This window comes from Simochromis diagramma, unplaced genomic scaffold (genome assembly GCF_900408965.1).
Source record: "Simochromis diagramma unplaced genomic scaffold, fSimDia1.1 OVJJ01000753.1, whole genome shotgun sequence".
Classification (NCBI taxonomy): Eukaryota; Metazoa; Chordata; class Actinopteri; order Cichliformes; family Cichlidae; genus Simochromis; species Simochromis diagramma.
In genome coordinates, this window is record NW_024387523.1 from 19,064,612 (window position 1) to 19,084,085 (window position 19,474).

At 39.0% G+C, this 19,474-nt stretch overlaps 1 protein-coding gene across 7 annotated transcripts in view; it reads left to right on the top strand.

The window, feature by feature from the left end:
* ptprua (protein tyrosine phosphatase receptor type Ua) overlaps positions 1-19,474 on the top strand; it is a 245,729-nt gene that overhangs the window by 65,094 nt on the left and 161,161 nt on the right. For all 7 annotated transcript variants that reach the window (XM_040019859.1, XM_040019858.1, XM_040019862.1 and 4 more), the window contains exon 2: positions 6,562-6,690. In XM_040019859.1, the coding sequence (XP_039875793.1) occupies positions 6,562-6,690 (129 nt within the window). The remainder of the gene's footprint in view (positions 1-6,561; positions 6,691-19,474) is intronic.

Consider the following 19,474-nt stretch of genomic DNA (forward strand, 5'->3'; position numbering starts at 1 on the left):
AAAAAACACAGCACCCAGTGTCTAGAAGTCTATTTTCAGGATAGAATAAAGTGTGAATTTCCTTCTTTCGTTTACCATAAGCCTTTCCCTTTGTCACTTCTTTGCCTCCAAGATGCTGGCTATCTTCATTCTGCACTGACACCACTTTGCAGTCTCCTATCTAAGACGAGTTAAGGTTTCGCCACTATTATATGTCACTATATGTTCTTCTCTCTTCTTAAAGTATGTGTTCATTATATCAACTGTTTTTTTGCAAATTTCACTACCATCTGTCCGTATGTATTTCTCTCCTTAAAACCTCCTTAAAACCATGCCTTCTTGTCACCTGTGTTCCCTTCACCTACATGCCAATTAAAGTCTGCTCGAATCACCAATCACATTCCCCCTGGGGACACCCAGAGGTTCCCCTACTTCAGCTTACTCCAGAACTCACTCTTTCTTCTGACTGCCAACCTGTGGCATGACTGAAAACTTTGGACATCCCCCCTTCAATTTCCACCTTCAAAGTCATGATGTTGACACTCCTCACCTCCACAACACAATTTACATATTCTTCCTTCAAGTTACAAGTTTCTTCCTCACCATCATATCAGCCAGCTCTCTGCCTTTACTGGTCATAGTCCCAACATCCATACAGTTAATGCAGCTTATTACCTTGATTGTACAACCTCAATTCCAATAAAGTTAGGACAGCATGTAAAACATAAATAAAAATCAGTTTCAATCTATATTCAATTAAATACCCTACAAAGACAAGATATCTAATGTTCAAACTGGTAAATGTTATTGTTGTTTTGCAAACTTTCACTCATTTTGAATTTGATGCCTGTAGCATGTTCCAAAAAAGCTGGGACGGGGGCATATTTACCACTGTGCTATATCTCCTTTCCTTTTAACAACACTCAATAAGCGTTTGGAAACTGAGGACACTAATTGTTGAAGCTGTGTAGGTGGAATTCTTTCCCATTCTTGCTTGATCTACAACTTCAGTTGCTCAACAGTCCGGGGCCTCCATTGTCATATTTTGCACTTCATATTGCGCCACACATTTTCAATGGGAGATAGGTCTGCACTACTGGCGGGCCATTTTAGTACCCACAATCTTTTACTATGAAGCCACTTTGTTGTAACACATGCAGAATATGGCTTTGCACTGTACTGCTGAGGGGACAAGCAGGGCCGTCCCTGAAAAAGACGTCGCTTGGATGGCAGCATATGTTGCTCCAAAACCCGTATGTACCGTTCAGCATGTATGTGCCTTCACAGATGTGCAAGTTACCAATGCCATGGGCACTAACATACCCCATACCATCATAGATGCTGGCTTTTAAACTTTGCTGTAATAACAATCTGCATGGTCCTTTTCCTCTTTTGTCTGGAAGACACAAAGTCCATGATTTCCAAAAACAATTTGAAATATGGACTCGTGAGACCACAGCACACTTTTCCATTTTGAGTCAGTCCATCTCAGATGAGCTCGGGCCCCATCCTTGCTTGTGAACGACTGGGCCATTTGGGGATGATTCTTTTATACCCAATCATGGCAAACTATTTCCAATCAAAATGTTCACCAGTGGAATGTTGAAAACAGGTGTTTTTTGAACATTCCTCAACTTTCTCAGTCTTGTGCTGCCTTGTCCCAGCTTTATTTTTTGGAACGTGTTGCAGGCATCAAATTCAAAATGACTAGACAAAATTTTCTTTGTAGTGTATTTAATTGAATATAGGTTCAAAACGATTTGCAAATCATTGTATTCTGTTTTTATTTGCATTTTAAACAACCTCCCAACTTCATTAGAATTGGGGTTGTAGAAGAAGAACATGATGCAAAAGTAAAATATGAATTTTCGATAACGTGTCAGTAAAAAAGGTATAAAAATAGAGCCTAACTCAGATTGAAGACATCATCACATACTTTCAAAAAATGACTTCACAATTGACAAAAAAAAAATATGAAACACACTTTAATAAATCATTTAAAAATAGAATATTGAAAATTCATCACATCTGGCCCCTTTTCACTGACTAGCCAAGGGAATCACATTTACACAGATCACACACGAGACAAGAGACTAGCAAAATAAATCAGGAAACTAAACATGGGAGCATCTAACACAGAAAGGCAAAACAGACACACAAGGACAAGAAAACTGAAGCTCAGGTAATAAACTTAGAATAACTATAATTACAAATTCTGATAGCAAACACAGTCAAAAATGAGAATAAAATCATGGAAAACATATCAGGAAATGAAGCTACAATAAATGACAAAAACAAAGAACAAACTAAGCAGATAATAAGAGATTTTATTGTATTTTACCACCTCTTCGGTGGTTCTAGCATAAATAAATACACACCCCAAAATTCACTGTTTGATGAATAAAATCTTTATTTTTTTTTACATTTTTTCTAGTACTAAAACCCAGTGAACTGAATACTAATCATCTTGTTACAATGCAATGTTTTTCTACTAACATTTGGGACATGGTATTCATTGTTGCTGAGCAGCCTCCTCCCTCAAGACAATCATCTCAACAAAACGCCTCAGGTACAACTTATCTCACTTCTGTTGCCAGGTTAAGAGCACAAGCCCTTTAGATCAGGGGAGTTTGGAGGCCAGGTTAACAGGATCCACTGTAACAAGTCAAATCCGCGGAGGCCTCACTCGCAACGCAAAGGATCTGCTGCCAATTAAACTGGTGCTAGATAGGTGTCCACAGGTCAGAACGTTTTTGGGCAGCACAAGGTGAACCTTCCCTGGCTGCTTGTTGTGAATATTCAACGTGATGGCATTGTGATTACTATGTCCTGCTTCTGAAGCAATGCTAAATCATATGAAACCACAGGTGAATTACATATTTTATTTTACTGACATTCTGTGCATATTAGTTTGCTTTACACACATAATGGCTTACTGTAGGTTATTACATTCAACCAATGTAAAATAATGACAATGTTTGAAAATCATTACATTAAATATGTTTTCAAATTTTGAAACAGGTGATACTTTATACTCCTGCTATTGTAAGCAAACCTCATGGTAAGATGAAAAAAAAAAAAACCCATATGGATTTCTTGTGTATTGTTTTGTCACATAAAGCTACAAAAACAGCAGAGTATTAATCCACTACTGAAAACAGTCCCTAGACAAAGTGTACCATTGCCAACATTTGGTAAAAACTACAACGCACGATTGTTTTTCTAAACCGCCACCTAAACAGAAAGAAGCCTGAACATGATATTTATTAACACATTTAAAAACACATAAGAAGGATTACTTTTATTGGAATTCAGGCAAAATCACACCATTCAACACTAGGAGGATTTCTCTGAGCATCAGTCTCATACAAAACTAGTAAGAAAACACATTTCATGGCTTGCCAACGTGGGATCTGATGAAACACTGCAATCTATTTAAGCCTGGAGCAAAGGAGCGACTTCAAAATGAACCTCCAGCTTTGGATAATGGATGACTTGATAATTTAAATGTCTGCTTTAATAGGGTTATAACAGTCCATAGTTACGTTGGGTGTCCCTGAATACCTTTTCTAAGGGAAACCCAGACAGATAACATATTCTCTGTTTTGTATCTTTGAACAAGCTCAGGTCGTGTTTACCGCTCCTACCTTTTAAAAAGGCAACTGCCTTATTCTTGCATATTTTATTCATTTTTCCTTTTTATTGTTCTCCCCTTGAGGAGCTTGTCAGATGTGGCAATTCTTCACAAAGTTACCTCAGGGCCCACATCTCTGGGTGTTATTGGTGCTCTGCAAGGTCCTACGTTGCTCTGGGACTGTGCCTAAAAGAGCTGCCCTCACCTCTGATAAGCAATTAGCATTCTAAAGGCTGTTTTTTTTCTCTCACATTCAAGTTATTGTTTGTAAAAAGCAGCAATCATGCACTCACTATGGCCATATTCATCATTGCTGTGATGAACACAAATAATTCCCATTGATGTTACAGCTTCAGCCTGTGGGACATTGACAGATTCATTATAATTTTATTCATTTTTTAAGTAAACATCAAAACAGCCAACGCACCCAGCTAATGCGTGTGTCTGACGTGTGCGGTCCACACACAGACACATCACTATGAATTCAACAGAACGCATGTGGCTTTTCTAATTACATGGGCTCTCCCTCCTGCTGCCAGAGAAGCTCATTTGGGCATTGAGGGGAACGCGTGTGCTAAAAAGTAAAGGAGACTTGGAAGGATGAGCCTTAATGAGGGGAGTCAGTGAAACGTGTCTGATGGTGACGTTTCTTCCTGGAGCTGGAGGGCTTTCAATGAAAAGCAGGCCTCAACTGCAGACCCCGCTCCACTGCCCAGCCCTCTCATCCTCAGATAACCGGGCACGACGCAGCACAACAAGCAGCCCGTACTCAGGAGGCAATTAAGGCTGTGATATGCTTACACACCCGGAAACACTTGCTTGGCTGCAGGCAGAGGGGAAGAAGGCCGGGGCAGTGGGGAAGTTCACTGGTGGTGTGGTGGTGATATTTGTTTGTCAGCAGGAACAGAGAAAACAGCGGTCCAAAATTAGCTGCCTTGCTAGTTTAATGCAACATCCAACACTTCCTCTGACTTCAAAACATATACATTACTACAGAAAACAGATGGAGCTTCTACGCACAAGACAAAAGCAGTATTGAGGGAGCAAGCCAAACGGGATGCTATTAAGCTGAAGCTGGCACAGAGTCAGAGTAGCTCTTTAACACCAGCAGCATGGCTGCCAAGCCTTAATACGATCTGTTAGTGAAGAGGGTCCTGGGACTGTAGTGAGCTCAGGGTGTTTGTAGTTAGACAGAACAGCGTTAGGCCTGTCTTTAAGCCAGGGCCAGACTGAGAAATGGCTATTTCAGAGGATTGGTGACAGGCTGGTGCTGCACCGTATGTCTTATAAATGAGTATCTCCCCTGCATCCCACACCATTATTTCTAAGCTACCCTCTGGCAGCAGGTCCCATGCTACTACTCTCTGGGCAGGTGGAGCTGCACAGATCACACTTTGTTTTTAACCTGAGGAGACTCATTTGAGTCTGTAGAAGCACTGGTTAGATTCATTCCTGCTTTTTCCATTTGTGCTGAATTTGACTGCTCAGGCTGCAGAAACAAGGACCTTGTTGACAAAGTTACCTTAGGAAAGCTGTGGATTATTCCAAGTTAGGTTTTTTGTTATTGCTCCATTTATATGCCCTATTGATTACGATGCCATTATAAATAACGTGGAATTGAAAATTTCAAAACATAATGACATTGCCTGGGCAACTGGGCACAAGCAAACGGCTCTAGGTAGGTCATGAAAAATCAAATTTAGCCCAGTTAGCTTTCTCTTTTTTTGAAGCTAAAAGCAAAGGTCATTGCTAGTACCAATTACTTGTAGCACAAGGAAACTGGAAGCGTGCACATCTAATATCTTTTTTTTTATCCTAACGCTCTCTGTTTTATTCTGCTTTCTTGTTTATGTGAATCTTCATACCTGTGCTGCACTTGAGAATTCTTGTTTCTTCATCATTCCTCTACCCCCAAGGAGCCACAGTTAATGATGAAGATCTGAGCAATTACTCAACCATTGTTTCCATATTGGAGACAACCAATGGCTACATAATGAAATTAAATGAAACCAATGCTTTTCTGCAAGTGATTCATCCACGAGTCGACCCACAGAAACAATTCTGATAATTAAGTCATTACATTGGCAGCAAACATTTTCTGGCTTCTCTGTTGTGAGTTTTCTGTCATTTTGAAACTATCTCGTTATTTAGACTGCTTTTTGGGTACCACAAACAATCTCACAGAGTCTCTGGGAAATTGTGATTCCGTTTACTGAATAAAGAATTGATAGAATAATCTAGAGAGAAATAAAAAAGATAATTGTTAGTTGTGACTCTTTATGGAAGCATATGGCTAACACGCATGTATGATCGCAAATTGGTCCTCCCAAGTCCAGAGTATTCATTTTTACATTTTCTCATGTGCACCTGTGTTTTCTGACCAGTTAAACTAGAACATGTCATTTTTTTGACCCCTCGTTTAACAGCCCGGCTTGTGCCTCTAAAAGCCTGTGGTTTGTGTGATAATGGCACAATGGTAAATGTGACCATTAGATGGCAGCTAGGGTTAGGTCACCTTCACAGGCTGAGAGCTGGGCTTGTTGTCCTCCATCAGCTGAAGAATCCCTTTCGCTGCTGTGGCACTGTTGCCCATTATTTGTGGCTTTGGGTGACCTGTGGCTACTGTGTCATTTTCACACCACAGGGCTAATTGCACCAAATGGTGATAGATTTTGAGGGAAAAGATGAGATAGGCATTTCATGCTGACCGCCTGGTGCCAAGCATTAGCTGCAATTTAGTTTACTGCTGCAGAGCTTCTACAGGAGCTGATGCATTTAGACATTTACAATGGGCCTGTGGTGATATAACTAATAATGGAGACTGTAATGCATTCCTTCACCAGTTTTCTTCTGGTAGCAAGTTGCAAAGGCACATTGCTGATAGCTACGAGTTTCATACTTTTTACTTCCTGTGAAACAGTTTTCTTTTTTTCTGCCCCTTGCTGTAGCTGGCTGCACCTTTGATGAGGACTCGGACCCTGGGCTGTGCGAATATCGACAGGGCCAAGAAGATGACTTTGACTGGCAGCTGATCAGGACCTACAACTGGCCACACCCAACTCCAGATCTTTTGCGAGGTAGGCTTCTGCAGGTGTCAGAGTTAAAGTCATTGACAGCAACACAATTTCCACAAGTCTGTTCACACATTCAGGCGGTGATTTAAAAACTTGAACATACTCGTCTTCCCTCACACAGTTCCTCCTTTGTTCATGACTAGGCGAACAAACAAACTAAAAACAAAAGAAACATCCTTTTATGCAGTACTTCTCCCAACATGACAGAGAAACGTTTCGTGGACCTTTGGACAATGCAAAAATTCAGGTCTTACAACCGCTGGTGTGTACAGGCAGATTGTTGCAGCAAGCCAAACCTGTTGCAGTCTTCTTATTGACACATGTTGTGTGTTTTAACAGAATTGTAAAACTGAATCTAACATTTACCGCAGTACAGTGGCATAAATCCAGCTTTAGACTGACCCCAAAAACTCCATTGACAGGCAGGAGTGTAGTTGTGTTAGTGTCTCTGTGTCACTGATCACAGTTTTATTGCACACCTGCCGCAGTGGAGCAGCTCAGTCCAGACCAGTTATAGAGTGTGCTCACACTGGGTAGCTCTCATGTGTGAAAAGCAGCAGCTGGAAAAGAACATCTGCTCTACACCGAGTACTTTGAGCTCTTCTAAAAAAGAATTGTATTATTTCTGCTGCAAATATACAGCATACCAATTTTTAAGTGAGCAATGGGCAGAGGAAAGCAGCAGGATGTTTTTGTATACAAGGTTTGAGGTTGGTAGAATTCATTTAGACATCATTGGCTTGGCTTTTTACTACTTAAGGGAAGTGTATTTGTCTGTAGATCCTCTCTAAAGCAATAAGCAATTCAAAGTAGTTCAGCAGAGACAGAAAAGGCTGAAAAGCTGAAAATTGTGTATAAGAAACAAGAAAGAGAAAAGTGTAACTGGCTATAATTAACGGACTAACAATAATATAACAGATAAGAACACAAGTTTACATTTCAACCCAGTTTATAACAGCTGAGTGAGATAGGACACAGTAGGCAGATCTGTCCCAGACCACTGGAGATGTTTCTTAATGCACTTCAGAAGTGTATTTAGGTCCTAAACGGCTTCATAAACCAACAGAAGTATTCTTAAAATTAACAAGCCTAACCCGCTGGAGGTTCCTTTCTGTCATTTTAATGGCAGCTGTCTCCAAAGCCTCGAAGTGCTGACAGTCCATTGCTGGCTTTACTTACTGCCTTACAGCCACAGCGAGCCATGCAGCTTAATAATGCTTTAAACATTTTTTTCTTTTTTGCTTCAGTTTTGCTTCCCAGTTAAACCCTACCTTATGGCAACTTGTTGGTGCAGAAGACCTGCTGATCACAAGGTTTCGTTGAGCGAGGTGGCTTTTTCTTTTACACTTAAATTACTAATAGCTCAGTGTTACAGTTATGAAAAAATCCTCAGGACATTGGTTGCTTTTTCACTCATTTTCAGTTAATCCTAAATTCTTGTAACTGACAATTTTTTGAAGAAAAACTACAAAGCAGATTCAGGTGGTAAGACACAGATGAGACTAGGAATAACAAAAGCCAGAACTAGAAATAACTCAGATGCAGTAGAGTGAAAAGCTAAACTATACAGAACTCACACTTAAGTCATCTATTAAGTACTGCAATAAGAGTCCACAACAAACTTAAACTGCTGATTCAGGGACCAGCCTGAGAACTATTCCTCCAGATCACTTAAAAAATCAGAAAAAATTTTGGTTCTTTGGAGGTAAGGGTATATAAGGGTTCTAATGCAGTGTGGTGTCACATAATAGATCTAATGTGATTGGGTAAAATGGTTAAACAATGTGTTTTAGACACATTCTACATAGTATGTTATCAAAAGTAAAGTCTCATAACTTTTTTAGATTCTATCTTTTTTCTGTTAGAAGCTTTTTCATTTGGATGTTCTGAATATGTGAAAAATCTATGACAAACCCAAACTCTGCCCCTAAACCCGACCCCAGAGGTGCACTGATGTTAAGAGGTAAAATTATTGCTCATCAGTAGGAATGATAATCTGCAGTTCCTTGCAACACTATGTTATATATATCCCAAAGGCTGCTGAGGTAATTAATGAATATTTGAACCAAGTAGGTGAAAAGCTGCAGGTGATCCCTGCAGGTCTTCCAGCTTCCACTGCCAGTCTCTTATTCACCATTAGCTTAGTCGCTGAAAGATTTCTGGCTTCAGCATGGACGTGCACTCCTCTGGCCTCTCATTAGTCTTATTTTTGGCACACCTCTGTGCCATAAGCCTTGAGAAAAATGTTTGTCTGTGCTGTACACAACCACAAAAAATGTGAAACCATCAAAGTAAAGTGAATCACGGTTGGAAAAATATAGTATATACTAACGAAAAAGGAAATGTTATGAAGGAAATGGCTATAAGTACAGCACCCACATTTAAAACTCCAATCTCATGGAAAAGCATCAATCAACCTACTTAGCTTTGCAGTCTCGTTCTTGATACTTGAGTTATTTATTTTGCAAAACCCAATGTGAGCCTTGTGGGGCTCACATTGGGAGGCATTTACCATCTAGCCCAGATACCAAGTTATAAACAGTACTGTTGTTGTGCAAAAACACACAATGCAGAATAACCCACCATTCAGCTATAAAGCTGGCTTGCCACTGCTTTTATGTGCTGTGTTATTTTCCAGATGGTTCATTATACTCTGTGGATGTTCACACTAAAATAATGACATATTTAATGAAAACAAATTTCCCGCGAATTAGTTTGAGGCATTCTGTCTTCTGGAGGGGAACTTCAGGTCCAAAACTCAAATCTTAATCCATTTCGGAGCAATCCTGACAGGATAACTCAATGGTTTCTCAACTGGGGAGGGTGTGAAGAAAAGGGAGCTACACTGATGTTGCTGCTAGTTTTATGACAGATATTTTCAAATGTTTTGCCAAAAACAACCACAAGATTTAAGTAAATGTAGTTCTAGAATTGAATAAACATAATATATATTTTAATGTGTATTTGCCTACAATGTTTATTACTTCAAAGTTATGTTATGTGGCAAATATTGCCAAATATTTTGTATTTCCAGACTTCTCAAGCTGTCAGTTTGGTATAAAACAGGTTGCAAAGCTCACATCAAATAGCTAAATTTTCAGCTGCCAAATATCTGGCACCTGGAGATTTAGCTATTTGATGTGTACGAGGCTTATATCAGAAAGATTTCTGATATAGTACAGTACTGCAGTACTGCAGTACTGCATATCAGAAATAATGTTAGAAACCTTATATGACATTTTATGGCTTAAGTCCTGTGAAAAACTTAATATGCCCTTAGTGCTTCATGAGGAAATGTGATGGTAAGTAGCAGCCAGGTGCTTCTAATCTTGTCCACTCGATTAACTGATCATCTGCAAGTGCAACCACCCGATAAAACCAGAGCTTCTTTCTGGTAGTTTTCTGGTCTGGAACATTCAGGTGTGTTAACAAAATGCCACAGTCTTCCTATAAGTGGACTTCATATCAAAGTCATTCCAAGGTCAGACTGTGCAATGAGAGTCAAACATAGGAGAAATTGCAAAAAGCCCAAGAGCTACATCTCAGAATAAACATCCAATGCAATTACAAGAGAACTGAACAAATACTGCTTATTTGGAAGGTTTGCCAGGACAAAGTTATTTCCTCTAAAAAGAACAGCATGACAGGATGAACAAACCACAACACTTTTGGAAACATTTCCTTTGGACTGATTGGACATAAGTGGAGAAATAGTCCTAATGCACAGCACCACATTTAGCAACAACACCTCATACGAACCTCAACCCCTCACAAACACCTTATACCAACTGTCAAGCATGGCAGTCCAACAAGGGCAAAAGGAAAAAATAATTAGATTAACATGGTTATCCATAGTCAGAGTTCGATTGAAATGCAGCAGAAACAACAAGTAAACCAGTAGCAGCAGTTGATTTAAATAATAAGCCGCAAACCTTTGATGCTGTTAAGCAGAAAAGCAGAATTTGTGCTTGGCCATGCCACTGCAAACGATATTCAGATAGGCTGCTGCAAATGATAACTCGGGGATCAGTGACCTTCATCACCTTCTGTGAGCTGTATGGCAAATAGTGTGTTTTGACTGCCTTATACGCACAGTGCACTACCTAGTTTTGCAAGTCAGTTAGGAAGGCATTTGATTTTACTGTATGCCATTCAAATTTGCTGTGAGGAATCGGGACCCAATGAATTCTTGTATTCTGGCTTCTTTCACACCTTTATTGAAAGCTATTCACTTTTGAATGAAATACCCAAAATGCCCCTTGGTGTGAAGAATAGAGGTTCTTAGATATGCTGCAGAACATTAAATGAGCATTTCTGACTGTGGCTCTAAATTCAAACTGATTTTCACAGGGTTTTTGTCATTTAGATTGAATGCAGAAAAGGTATATAGCTTTTTAAAGCTGCAGTAATGAATATTTTTATTAAACAATAGGACAAATGACTGTTTGTAATGTGAGCAAGGTTGCGCTCACACAGAAAATTATCGCCCACTCTTCTTCTTCACTTGATTTAGGTGAAATAATTTCAGCTTATTAAGCTAACTGTTTTGGTAAATGTACAGTTTGGTTCAGTGTTGTAGGTCTTATTCGCCCTGTTTTCAGTAGCAGGCAGGTGTTTCCAAACAAAAACACTAGGAGTTACAATTTCTTCATGTATGTACCAGGTCTAATTTATAAGCCTCACACATATTGAAATGCATATACACTCACACCTAAAATGCACTAAAAAGTTAAGTAAAATATTTACTTACATTTAATCCATCCATTGATTCATCCATTCATTTCCGCTCATCCTTTTCAGGGTTGCGGGGGGAGGGGGGGCACTGGAGCCTATCCCAGCTGTCTTAGGGCGAGAGGCAGCGTACTGCCGCAGGGCTACTTGCATGTAATATTAAAGGTAATTTTTTTAAGGTGATTTAATAGAAAAAAAGGACACTCATAATGTACTCATAAACATACATAGCATAGTGTGTAATTACATCTTCCAGCAAATTAATGCCTTTTTGTGAACTAGAATTAATCCATGAAAAATACATAGGAGTGGGCACCAGTTTATTGAACCCCTCTGTTGCCCTGACAAACTTTATTGACGTGACTAGGAGGAATGTCTCACCTCCAACTAATCATGTTTCACAAATGTGGCCGGTCTTTAGCAACAAACATCTTCAGACTGCTGACTAAACAAGAACTGCTGCTGGTTTTCAGTTATGTCAGGTGATGTTAGACTTGAGTCCCGAACCTAACATTAAAATCACGCTTTCCCTGTGATAAAGATTCCAACAATTTAGATCCACTTAGATCCACAGATCAGTCACTCTGGCTAACAGCAGCTAACAAAAAAGAAAAAAGGCAACGCTGAATCTTACTAATGAAAGGTTCAGGATATCCTCAACGACTCACCTTACCGAGGTAAACAGTGACTGACAGTCTACCTAGAGAGTGACAAACTGCAGGGCAAATCCAGTCCAGAATAACGTTGCTGTCTGAGTACAACTACTAAAGTTGAATTTGAGTGTTTGAAGGGACTCAAAGGAAAAACGAAAAAAAAAACAAAAAAAACCCCACAAGATATTGAATTGACACATATGTGTTTGTTGTTCCTGATTCGTTGCTTGTGTTGATATTATTTAAATGTTTTAAAATATAGAGGATATAAAAAAAAAATTTTCAGATCAAACAAATTAAAAACAATTGAATGTTCTTGCTCTTTCTTGCCTGACTAAAACTTCAGCTAACTGCAGTCTGCACTGACATCTTACGCACTGTATATTTAGTAAAAAGATTTTGGAAAAATCTTTCCTTAGAATACCTTAGAAGAGTGGGCGCGACCAAAATGTTTCCAGATAATCAACCAAGGTGTACATTAAAATTTATATTCGATTTTTAATGGATTTGTGAAGCTCTTATTTATTGGGATGCCTTTGTATCCAGAACAGACAATTTAAGTGTTTCTGGACTCTTGGATGGACCACATAAATGAGCTTCTTAAATTGACTTTCAGAGCAATTTCCTCCCACAGCATTTTATGCTTTTTGTTTTCCCTTTCTTTTGATAATATTTTGCTATCTATAGATAAATTTTGTGAGACAACAACAGTCCAGACAATACTTACTACAAGCAAGTGGAAGCCAGCAAATAGTTCCCATGGAAACTGTAGAATATTACCATTAATGTTGCTCTATGCACGATGCTATAAAAAGTATTTGTCCAGTTTCTTATATTTTTTCATATTTGTCACGCTTAAATGTTTCATTAGTCAAAGACAGCATGTATTAAGGGTAAACAGCTATCCAAAAAATTCTAAATTTCACTGGCACCAAGAGAAAAAGTAATCGTAATCATCTCCCTTGATGAATCATGAAATTATTGTGGTTAACCACAACTTTTGGAAAGCTGATTACAGATTCACTAGCCATACTGAGGCCTGATTACTGCCTCAGACCTGTTGAATCAAGAAATGACTTGACTAGAACCTAAGGACAAAGTGAAGTGAGCTAAAATATCTTAAAAAGCAAAACATGCCACAATCTAAAGAGACTCCAGAACAGATGAAAATCAAAGTCATTCTCTTCTAAAAGGTTACAAAGCCATTTCTAAGGCTTTGGGACTCTAGCAAACCACACTGAGAGTCATTATCCACCGAACAATGTATGTACCGTCCCAGGAGTGGCCATCCTACCAAAATTACACCACGAGCACATCAATGACTCATCCTGGAGTTCACAAAAAACCCAGAGAAACGTCTAAAGAACTGCAGGCTTGACTTGCCAGTATTCATGATTTAGCAATTAGAAAGGGACTGGGCAAAAATGGCATCCATGGGAGAGTTCTAAGGTGAAAGCTACCAATGACCCAAAAGAACAAAAGGCTCGCCTCACATTTGCCAACAAAGAACTTGTTGAGGTTTTATTTATTATTAGTTTTGGAGCATTTTTAGCTTCATTACATTGTGGAGCGGTGAACATAGGCAGGAAGTAGAGGGCTGCAGCTTCACTGAGCTAAAGTGGCACCTAGAGTTTGTTGATCTCTAGGACTTTTAATGAAATAGTTTGTTGACAGGTTGATAAAGAAAAGAGAGCAAAGATGCACCAAAATATCCTTTAACCGAAATTTACTGGAACTTTTTCTAATTGTGGTTGGTTTTTCCCCAGTGCTCTCTTCCATTCTACAGCTGGTGGAGCTCAATTAACGTCATCCATACACAGCTACAGGGAACCAAATGTGTTACATAAAGTTAGCAGTTATTTTTCCTGGTGGCTGAATGATTCACGCCAAAAGGACTGACAACTGCTCCCATCATATGGAACATAATGTGTTTTTGAACATAGTCTGTAATTTCTTGTTTTACCTCTGTTTTATGAGGGCAATTTTCTCTCTGACGTATAGAAAAATAAGTCACTCTAAACCTCTTTAATGACTATTATGCAGTGTAGCAATCAGAATCTCAAAAAGAAGCTTTTTAAGGACTAACATGTAACAAGTTACACAGGCCTAATGAACAGAACACTCTGTGTTAAAGTTGCGCCTTACCCTGAAACCAAAAGGTACACGTTTTACTTTGAAGGCAAGCGGTCTCTGTTTTCAGTGTGTGCTGCAATTTTCCACTGTCTTTTAGTGAGTCATTGGTAACAAGCTCCAGCAACTGTAATGCATTTTTCCCTTGTGACTGGTGACTACCAGGCCTTCATGATTGGAGCTTTAGAGGTTGACTACACAGTGACTATCAGCAACCTTCAGCAAAAACTCACAAGCCTTTGGTGTTTAACAACAGTTGCCAACCAGTCTGTAGGCCTGTGCTACAGGGGCCTAAGGAAAAAAACTTAGTGTTTTGGGAAACAACAATTAAAAAAAAAAATTATGCCTCCTAAATATTTATATATAATTATTTTATTGCTATTTTCTTGAATAGTTATTTTTGTTATTACCGCTATTTTTGTGCGTTTACAAAACAAAAACACTAAAAATAGCCACCAAATCATTCATTCTATCTTTCTGCAGTGACAAATAAATAATCTTAATCTTACTCTGGGATTTTTCACCCTTAGAATAAAAAGAAAAAACATTATAGAGATAACCTTTTGTCTCATTTTTATTTATATTACACCAAATCACAGCAGTCACCTCAACTATTTAATGTTTAGTTAAAAGACTAATGAAAAAAATACTTACAGCAAGATCACCCTAGAAGCTGAGTTATTGCGCAGTGATCACCTTGCAGAAAAACTAATCATTCTCGCCAGTATTGAGACAGGTCTGAAGGAATGCTTGGACTGACAGACAAGGCCAGTTGATTGCTCACTAGGTTTCCTTAGTGATTTATGCAAAACAATCTGATTAACCTGCTGCAATCATCAACCTACTGACAGTTTGTTTCCCCACATTCAGTCTCTTGTTGCTTCTATTGCTCAAGTTTGTCACATGTCAGCCCAGGTGGCCGGGGCTCTTATCTCTCTTCACATATATGTTCATTTAAGGGGGACTTATTTTTTGGAACTCGTAGTAAAAGCACACATGTAAGAGGAAAACTTGTGGTGCCTGTTATAGGCTGCTGACTTAAAGTGGTTGGTTGTTGGCGATTTGTGAAAGGAGCTGGCAGACGTCCGGGATTTAATAATTCATTTGCTGTTGTCAAGTGCTTGTTCCGCTGTTCCGGGCATACCTCCCCTGGGCCAGAATGGGTATGTTAACGAACTCCCTGGGATTGGAGGAGTCTAGCATGGGTCATTGCTGATTACACTTCCTGGTGTTCCTCAGGGGGCAGCAGCGTCACAAAACTTGCTTTTCATCTTCCTTTGACCCATTAGAGAAGGTCGATTTCAGACGGGATGAGGGCATGCTCGAATGAGTTGAATGTTCCTCTGCTAGATAAGAGATGAAGAGTTGATATAAAGCTGTGTGAGATCCTGTTAGAGGAGCCTGTTGTGAGCCCACTTCTGGAGGTCATGCATAAAAAAATGCACTGCGTTAAGGACTGTTGCCTTACAATGTAGAATAGCAGTAACCAAGCAAATAATGTTATTTTTGAGAGTGTAGCAGACATAGCCAACAGCCAACAACTCTACAGCAACCCTATGATGCTGTCCCGTCAATGTACTTCAAAATACCTGCGGAATGGTATTGAAACAGTTAAGGCAAAAGGGCATCCAACACAGACCTAGCGAGTATGCCCAAAAAAGTGGCTGTTGAGTTCATATATGTAATATAAATTTGTTTTCTTGCGTTCCAGCCTTGCCTCTGTTCAGTCACTTGTGTGTTATCTGGTAGAAAGTGGTACAGTGAGTTAATGTATTCCTGGAACAAAAGTTCAATGTGAATTATATTTCAAAGGAACACTTCATTTTTAAATGCTGCATACTAATCAAAAATAGCCTTTCCAGCACAAGCCCTTGTAATCGCAACCAGAGTAAGTGGTGCAGTGTAAGTACATTTACTCACAACCTCCATACTGTAGTGTTCCAGGTCTCACTTGTCATACTGGTACTTGGTCATAACAGAAGAAAGCAAAGTTAAATATCATACTTTTGAAGTTCTGTTCTTAACTTTACTGTCAGTTCAGGATTTAACATATATTCTTCTTAAAGCTCCTGCGGCAGGTTGGTGACCTGTCGGGTTTGTACCCTGCCCCTCGTCCTATGACAGCTGGGATTGGATAAACTTATTTGAATGAGCAGAAGAAAACGGACAGCTAAAATTTTTCTTTACTTTACTTATTGCACAATTTCTTTTGAAATTATTGAATTACGGCATAATGCATCTAATGATGGTTCTTTTGATACTTAAAGGCAACCTAATATGCTAATTTCCACTAGAATAGCTTTGCATGATATACTGTTATCCACATTTATGTTATTAACCTATATATATTACTAGCCCATTCTGCAGGCCCTGTGTTCATCCTCTTAGCTCTTCTAGGCATCCCTCCCTGAAAGCCCACATTCTTCTGACTGGTTGCCCCTTTCCTGTTTACCACTGACACAAACTGGTGCTTGACAGAATCACCTCTTTCTCTTGCAGTTACTTCACTGCACCCCTTTCTACTTTGATAAATCATCCATTAGTTAAACAAACAAACAAACAAAAAACTGCTAAGTAGGTTTTATGAAGCCTCATTGGGCTACAATTAATTTTAATCACTCTTACACACATAGAAACAGATTGCAAGAGTGTGTAAACTTCTGAAGAAACAGCCTAGCTACATTATACATGTAGATTATCTTGAGTAAAACTGTACTCACAAGCCATTTGGTGTGATTTTCAACACTAAACAAACATTTCAGTGATGCTTGTGGCTCTGAGTCCTTAACAATGCCTTTTATAGATGCAGCAGTACCTTTTTAGCATACCTTGTTGGCCAAAAATTGAACTCCCACACTTCTTGTGTTTTCTTGTTTAGGAAAACCAAATAAATGTAACTTTCCTTTACAATCAACCCCGGTAATGTGCACAGCAAACAGAGAAGATACTGTTTGAGTGTTTAAAACAGTCTGAGCCCTGAGCTTTAGGATCACTCTGCACGCTCATTATTTGAAACTATGGCATTGTTGAATATGAACATACACCAGTCCCAGTACATGTAAGACAGAAAGTGAGGGAGCATTTACTTTAACTTGCATTTTAATAGCAATAACCGCTGTTATTTGACACATATTATTAATGCAGAACTTTTTATTAATGTATTTTTACCACTGCAACATCGGCATCACCAGCACTAGCAGCCATTAAAACCACCAATCAACAACCATTCCAAAGAGAAACATTTCTAAGGAAAGTTTCCCAAACAATATCTTATAAAATATATAAAATAATTTAATTAAGCTCAATGAAAATAAAAGTTAGAATACATAGAGCTACATTCCTGCATTAGCCTTCATCAGCCTTTTTTTTTAAACAAAGCATCATTATGTAACACAGGAAGTGGAATAGATTTGCTGTCAAGCTGGCTGTCAGGCAGTCTGTTAAAGTAAAAACACGTTTGTCTGGGTTGTGTTGTGGGTTTTGGCTGTTGTTTTGATGCATCAGTAGAAAACCATCTGCCTGTCAAACCCTCTGGTCCATTCTGAAGCCCAGGGTAATTATGCACAGTTATAGCATTTGTCAAGACACCTTGTGTGATAACCCTGCAGATAGACATTTTACCTTGAATTTTTCCAAGGGCTTTAAATTCTCCCAGAGATGTTAAAGAGACTGCAATTGAGACAACAACTTAGTTTATTGGGCACCAGCAGCTCAATAGTATTGATTTGTGCCCACCAGCCAGTAGAATACCAATGACATGAAACATTGCAGCTAAAAAGGAACACGTTACGCCCTTCAGCTTTGCGGTTTTTTTCAGGATGGTGTTTCTTCTGAACCTTCCAGCATCATTGTAATGCAGGAAGTGAGATCCCAAGACTCAGTGTTGGAGCTATGTAGAAAAGGGGATGTGATTGGTGTGTATGAGAGAGTTTCTGCTGTTGTTTATATAATAAGGTGACATCTGCAGTTTAAAGTTAGTTTAACTCTTATACAAAATGCTTAAATGTTCTTTATGTTGTCAAAATAAGTTTGAGTGGCTGTGTGCCTCCTTTGAGACCTGGCAACACAACAAGAGATGCGAGAGTTAAAAATGCTGTGTGAGGTATAAATGGCAGTTGTTCTACAGGTAACCGGAAGATATTTCTTGGTCAACAGTAAAGTGGACTCCTTTTTGAGCCATAAACCAGGGTAATCCACACAGCTGGACGTGAAACCTTTTGTTACCTACCTTTTCCTTTTTCATAGTTCTAATGTCCTTTGTGATAAATATTCATAAATCTTACTAGAAATCAAAAAAGACACTTCCTTTATTTCAGGTTGGTAGCAGAGAAATTGTTCAACATTGTTCATTGGAATCCTTATATTTAATATAAAATATCCATCTATAGTAACTGGTACAGCTACGGGTGCTGACCCCATTAGTAATTACTTGATTTTTGTGCTTCATCTGTATCGTGCAGCATCTGGAGTGTGTTTTTGAAATGACAAGCTTTTGTCAGGTAATTTAATTACAGTTTAATGAACCACACCAAGTTGGCAGCTAGTCTGTTTTTCATAACAGTACACTTAATTACCTCATCTCATTGGGACAATCTTCTTGTGCTTGAAGAAGTACAGCCACACCTGTAAATCAAAGTCAGACACGCCCCACTGTGCTACATAATTTTTGTAACAGAGACCAGTCTGAAAAATGAGGGTAATCACCTAGACTTCAAGAACACATTAATTGAGTGTTGGCAGTTTGACAGATACTGTTGTTCAGTAGTTACAGCTTTCAAAATAAATATGAAAGAGGACATGTTTATATATTTTTTATTTGCATCAACTTTGAAATGTTTCTGGAAACACATAAGTGTTGAGCAGAGTAAACCTTGTCACAGTAAATGGGGGCCGTAAAAGCACAGGCGTCTATTCTGAGAATGCATCTGATTTTAGATTCCTTAAAACCCCAGCCTTTTTAGGCAGATGTAAAACAGTCGCTCAGTTAGAAGCAACCTCGATGCAGGATATATCATGTTTGAGAATATGAATGCCTTTGCAAAACATAGTCCATTATGAAGACAACTTGGGAAAAATCAAGTAAAACTAAGCAGACTTCTGTGGCTCTTCTGATTTGAAACCCTCCTCTTAGGGCTTTTCCTCCCTCTGCCCTCTTCCCTATCTCCGCTCTGCCGGGTTTTCTTCTGGCTCTGCTTGCTTTGATGATCCAGTGTGCAAAGTAGTAACACTAACTAGGGGAGGCAGAATGACTCTTTGCATTTAAATGGAGCATT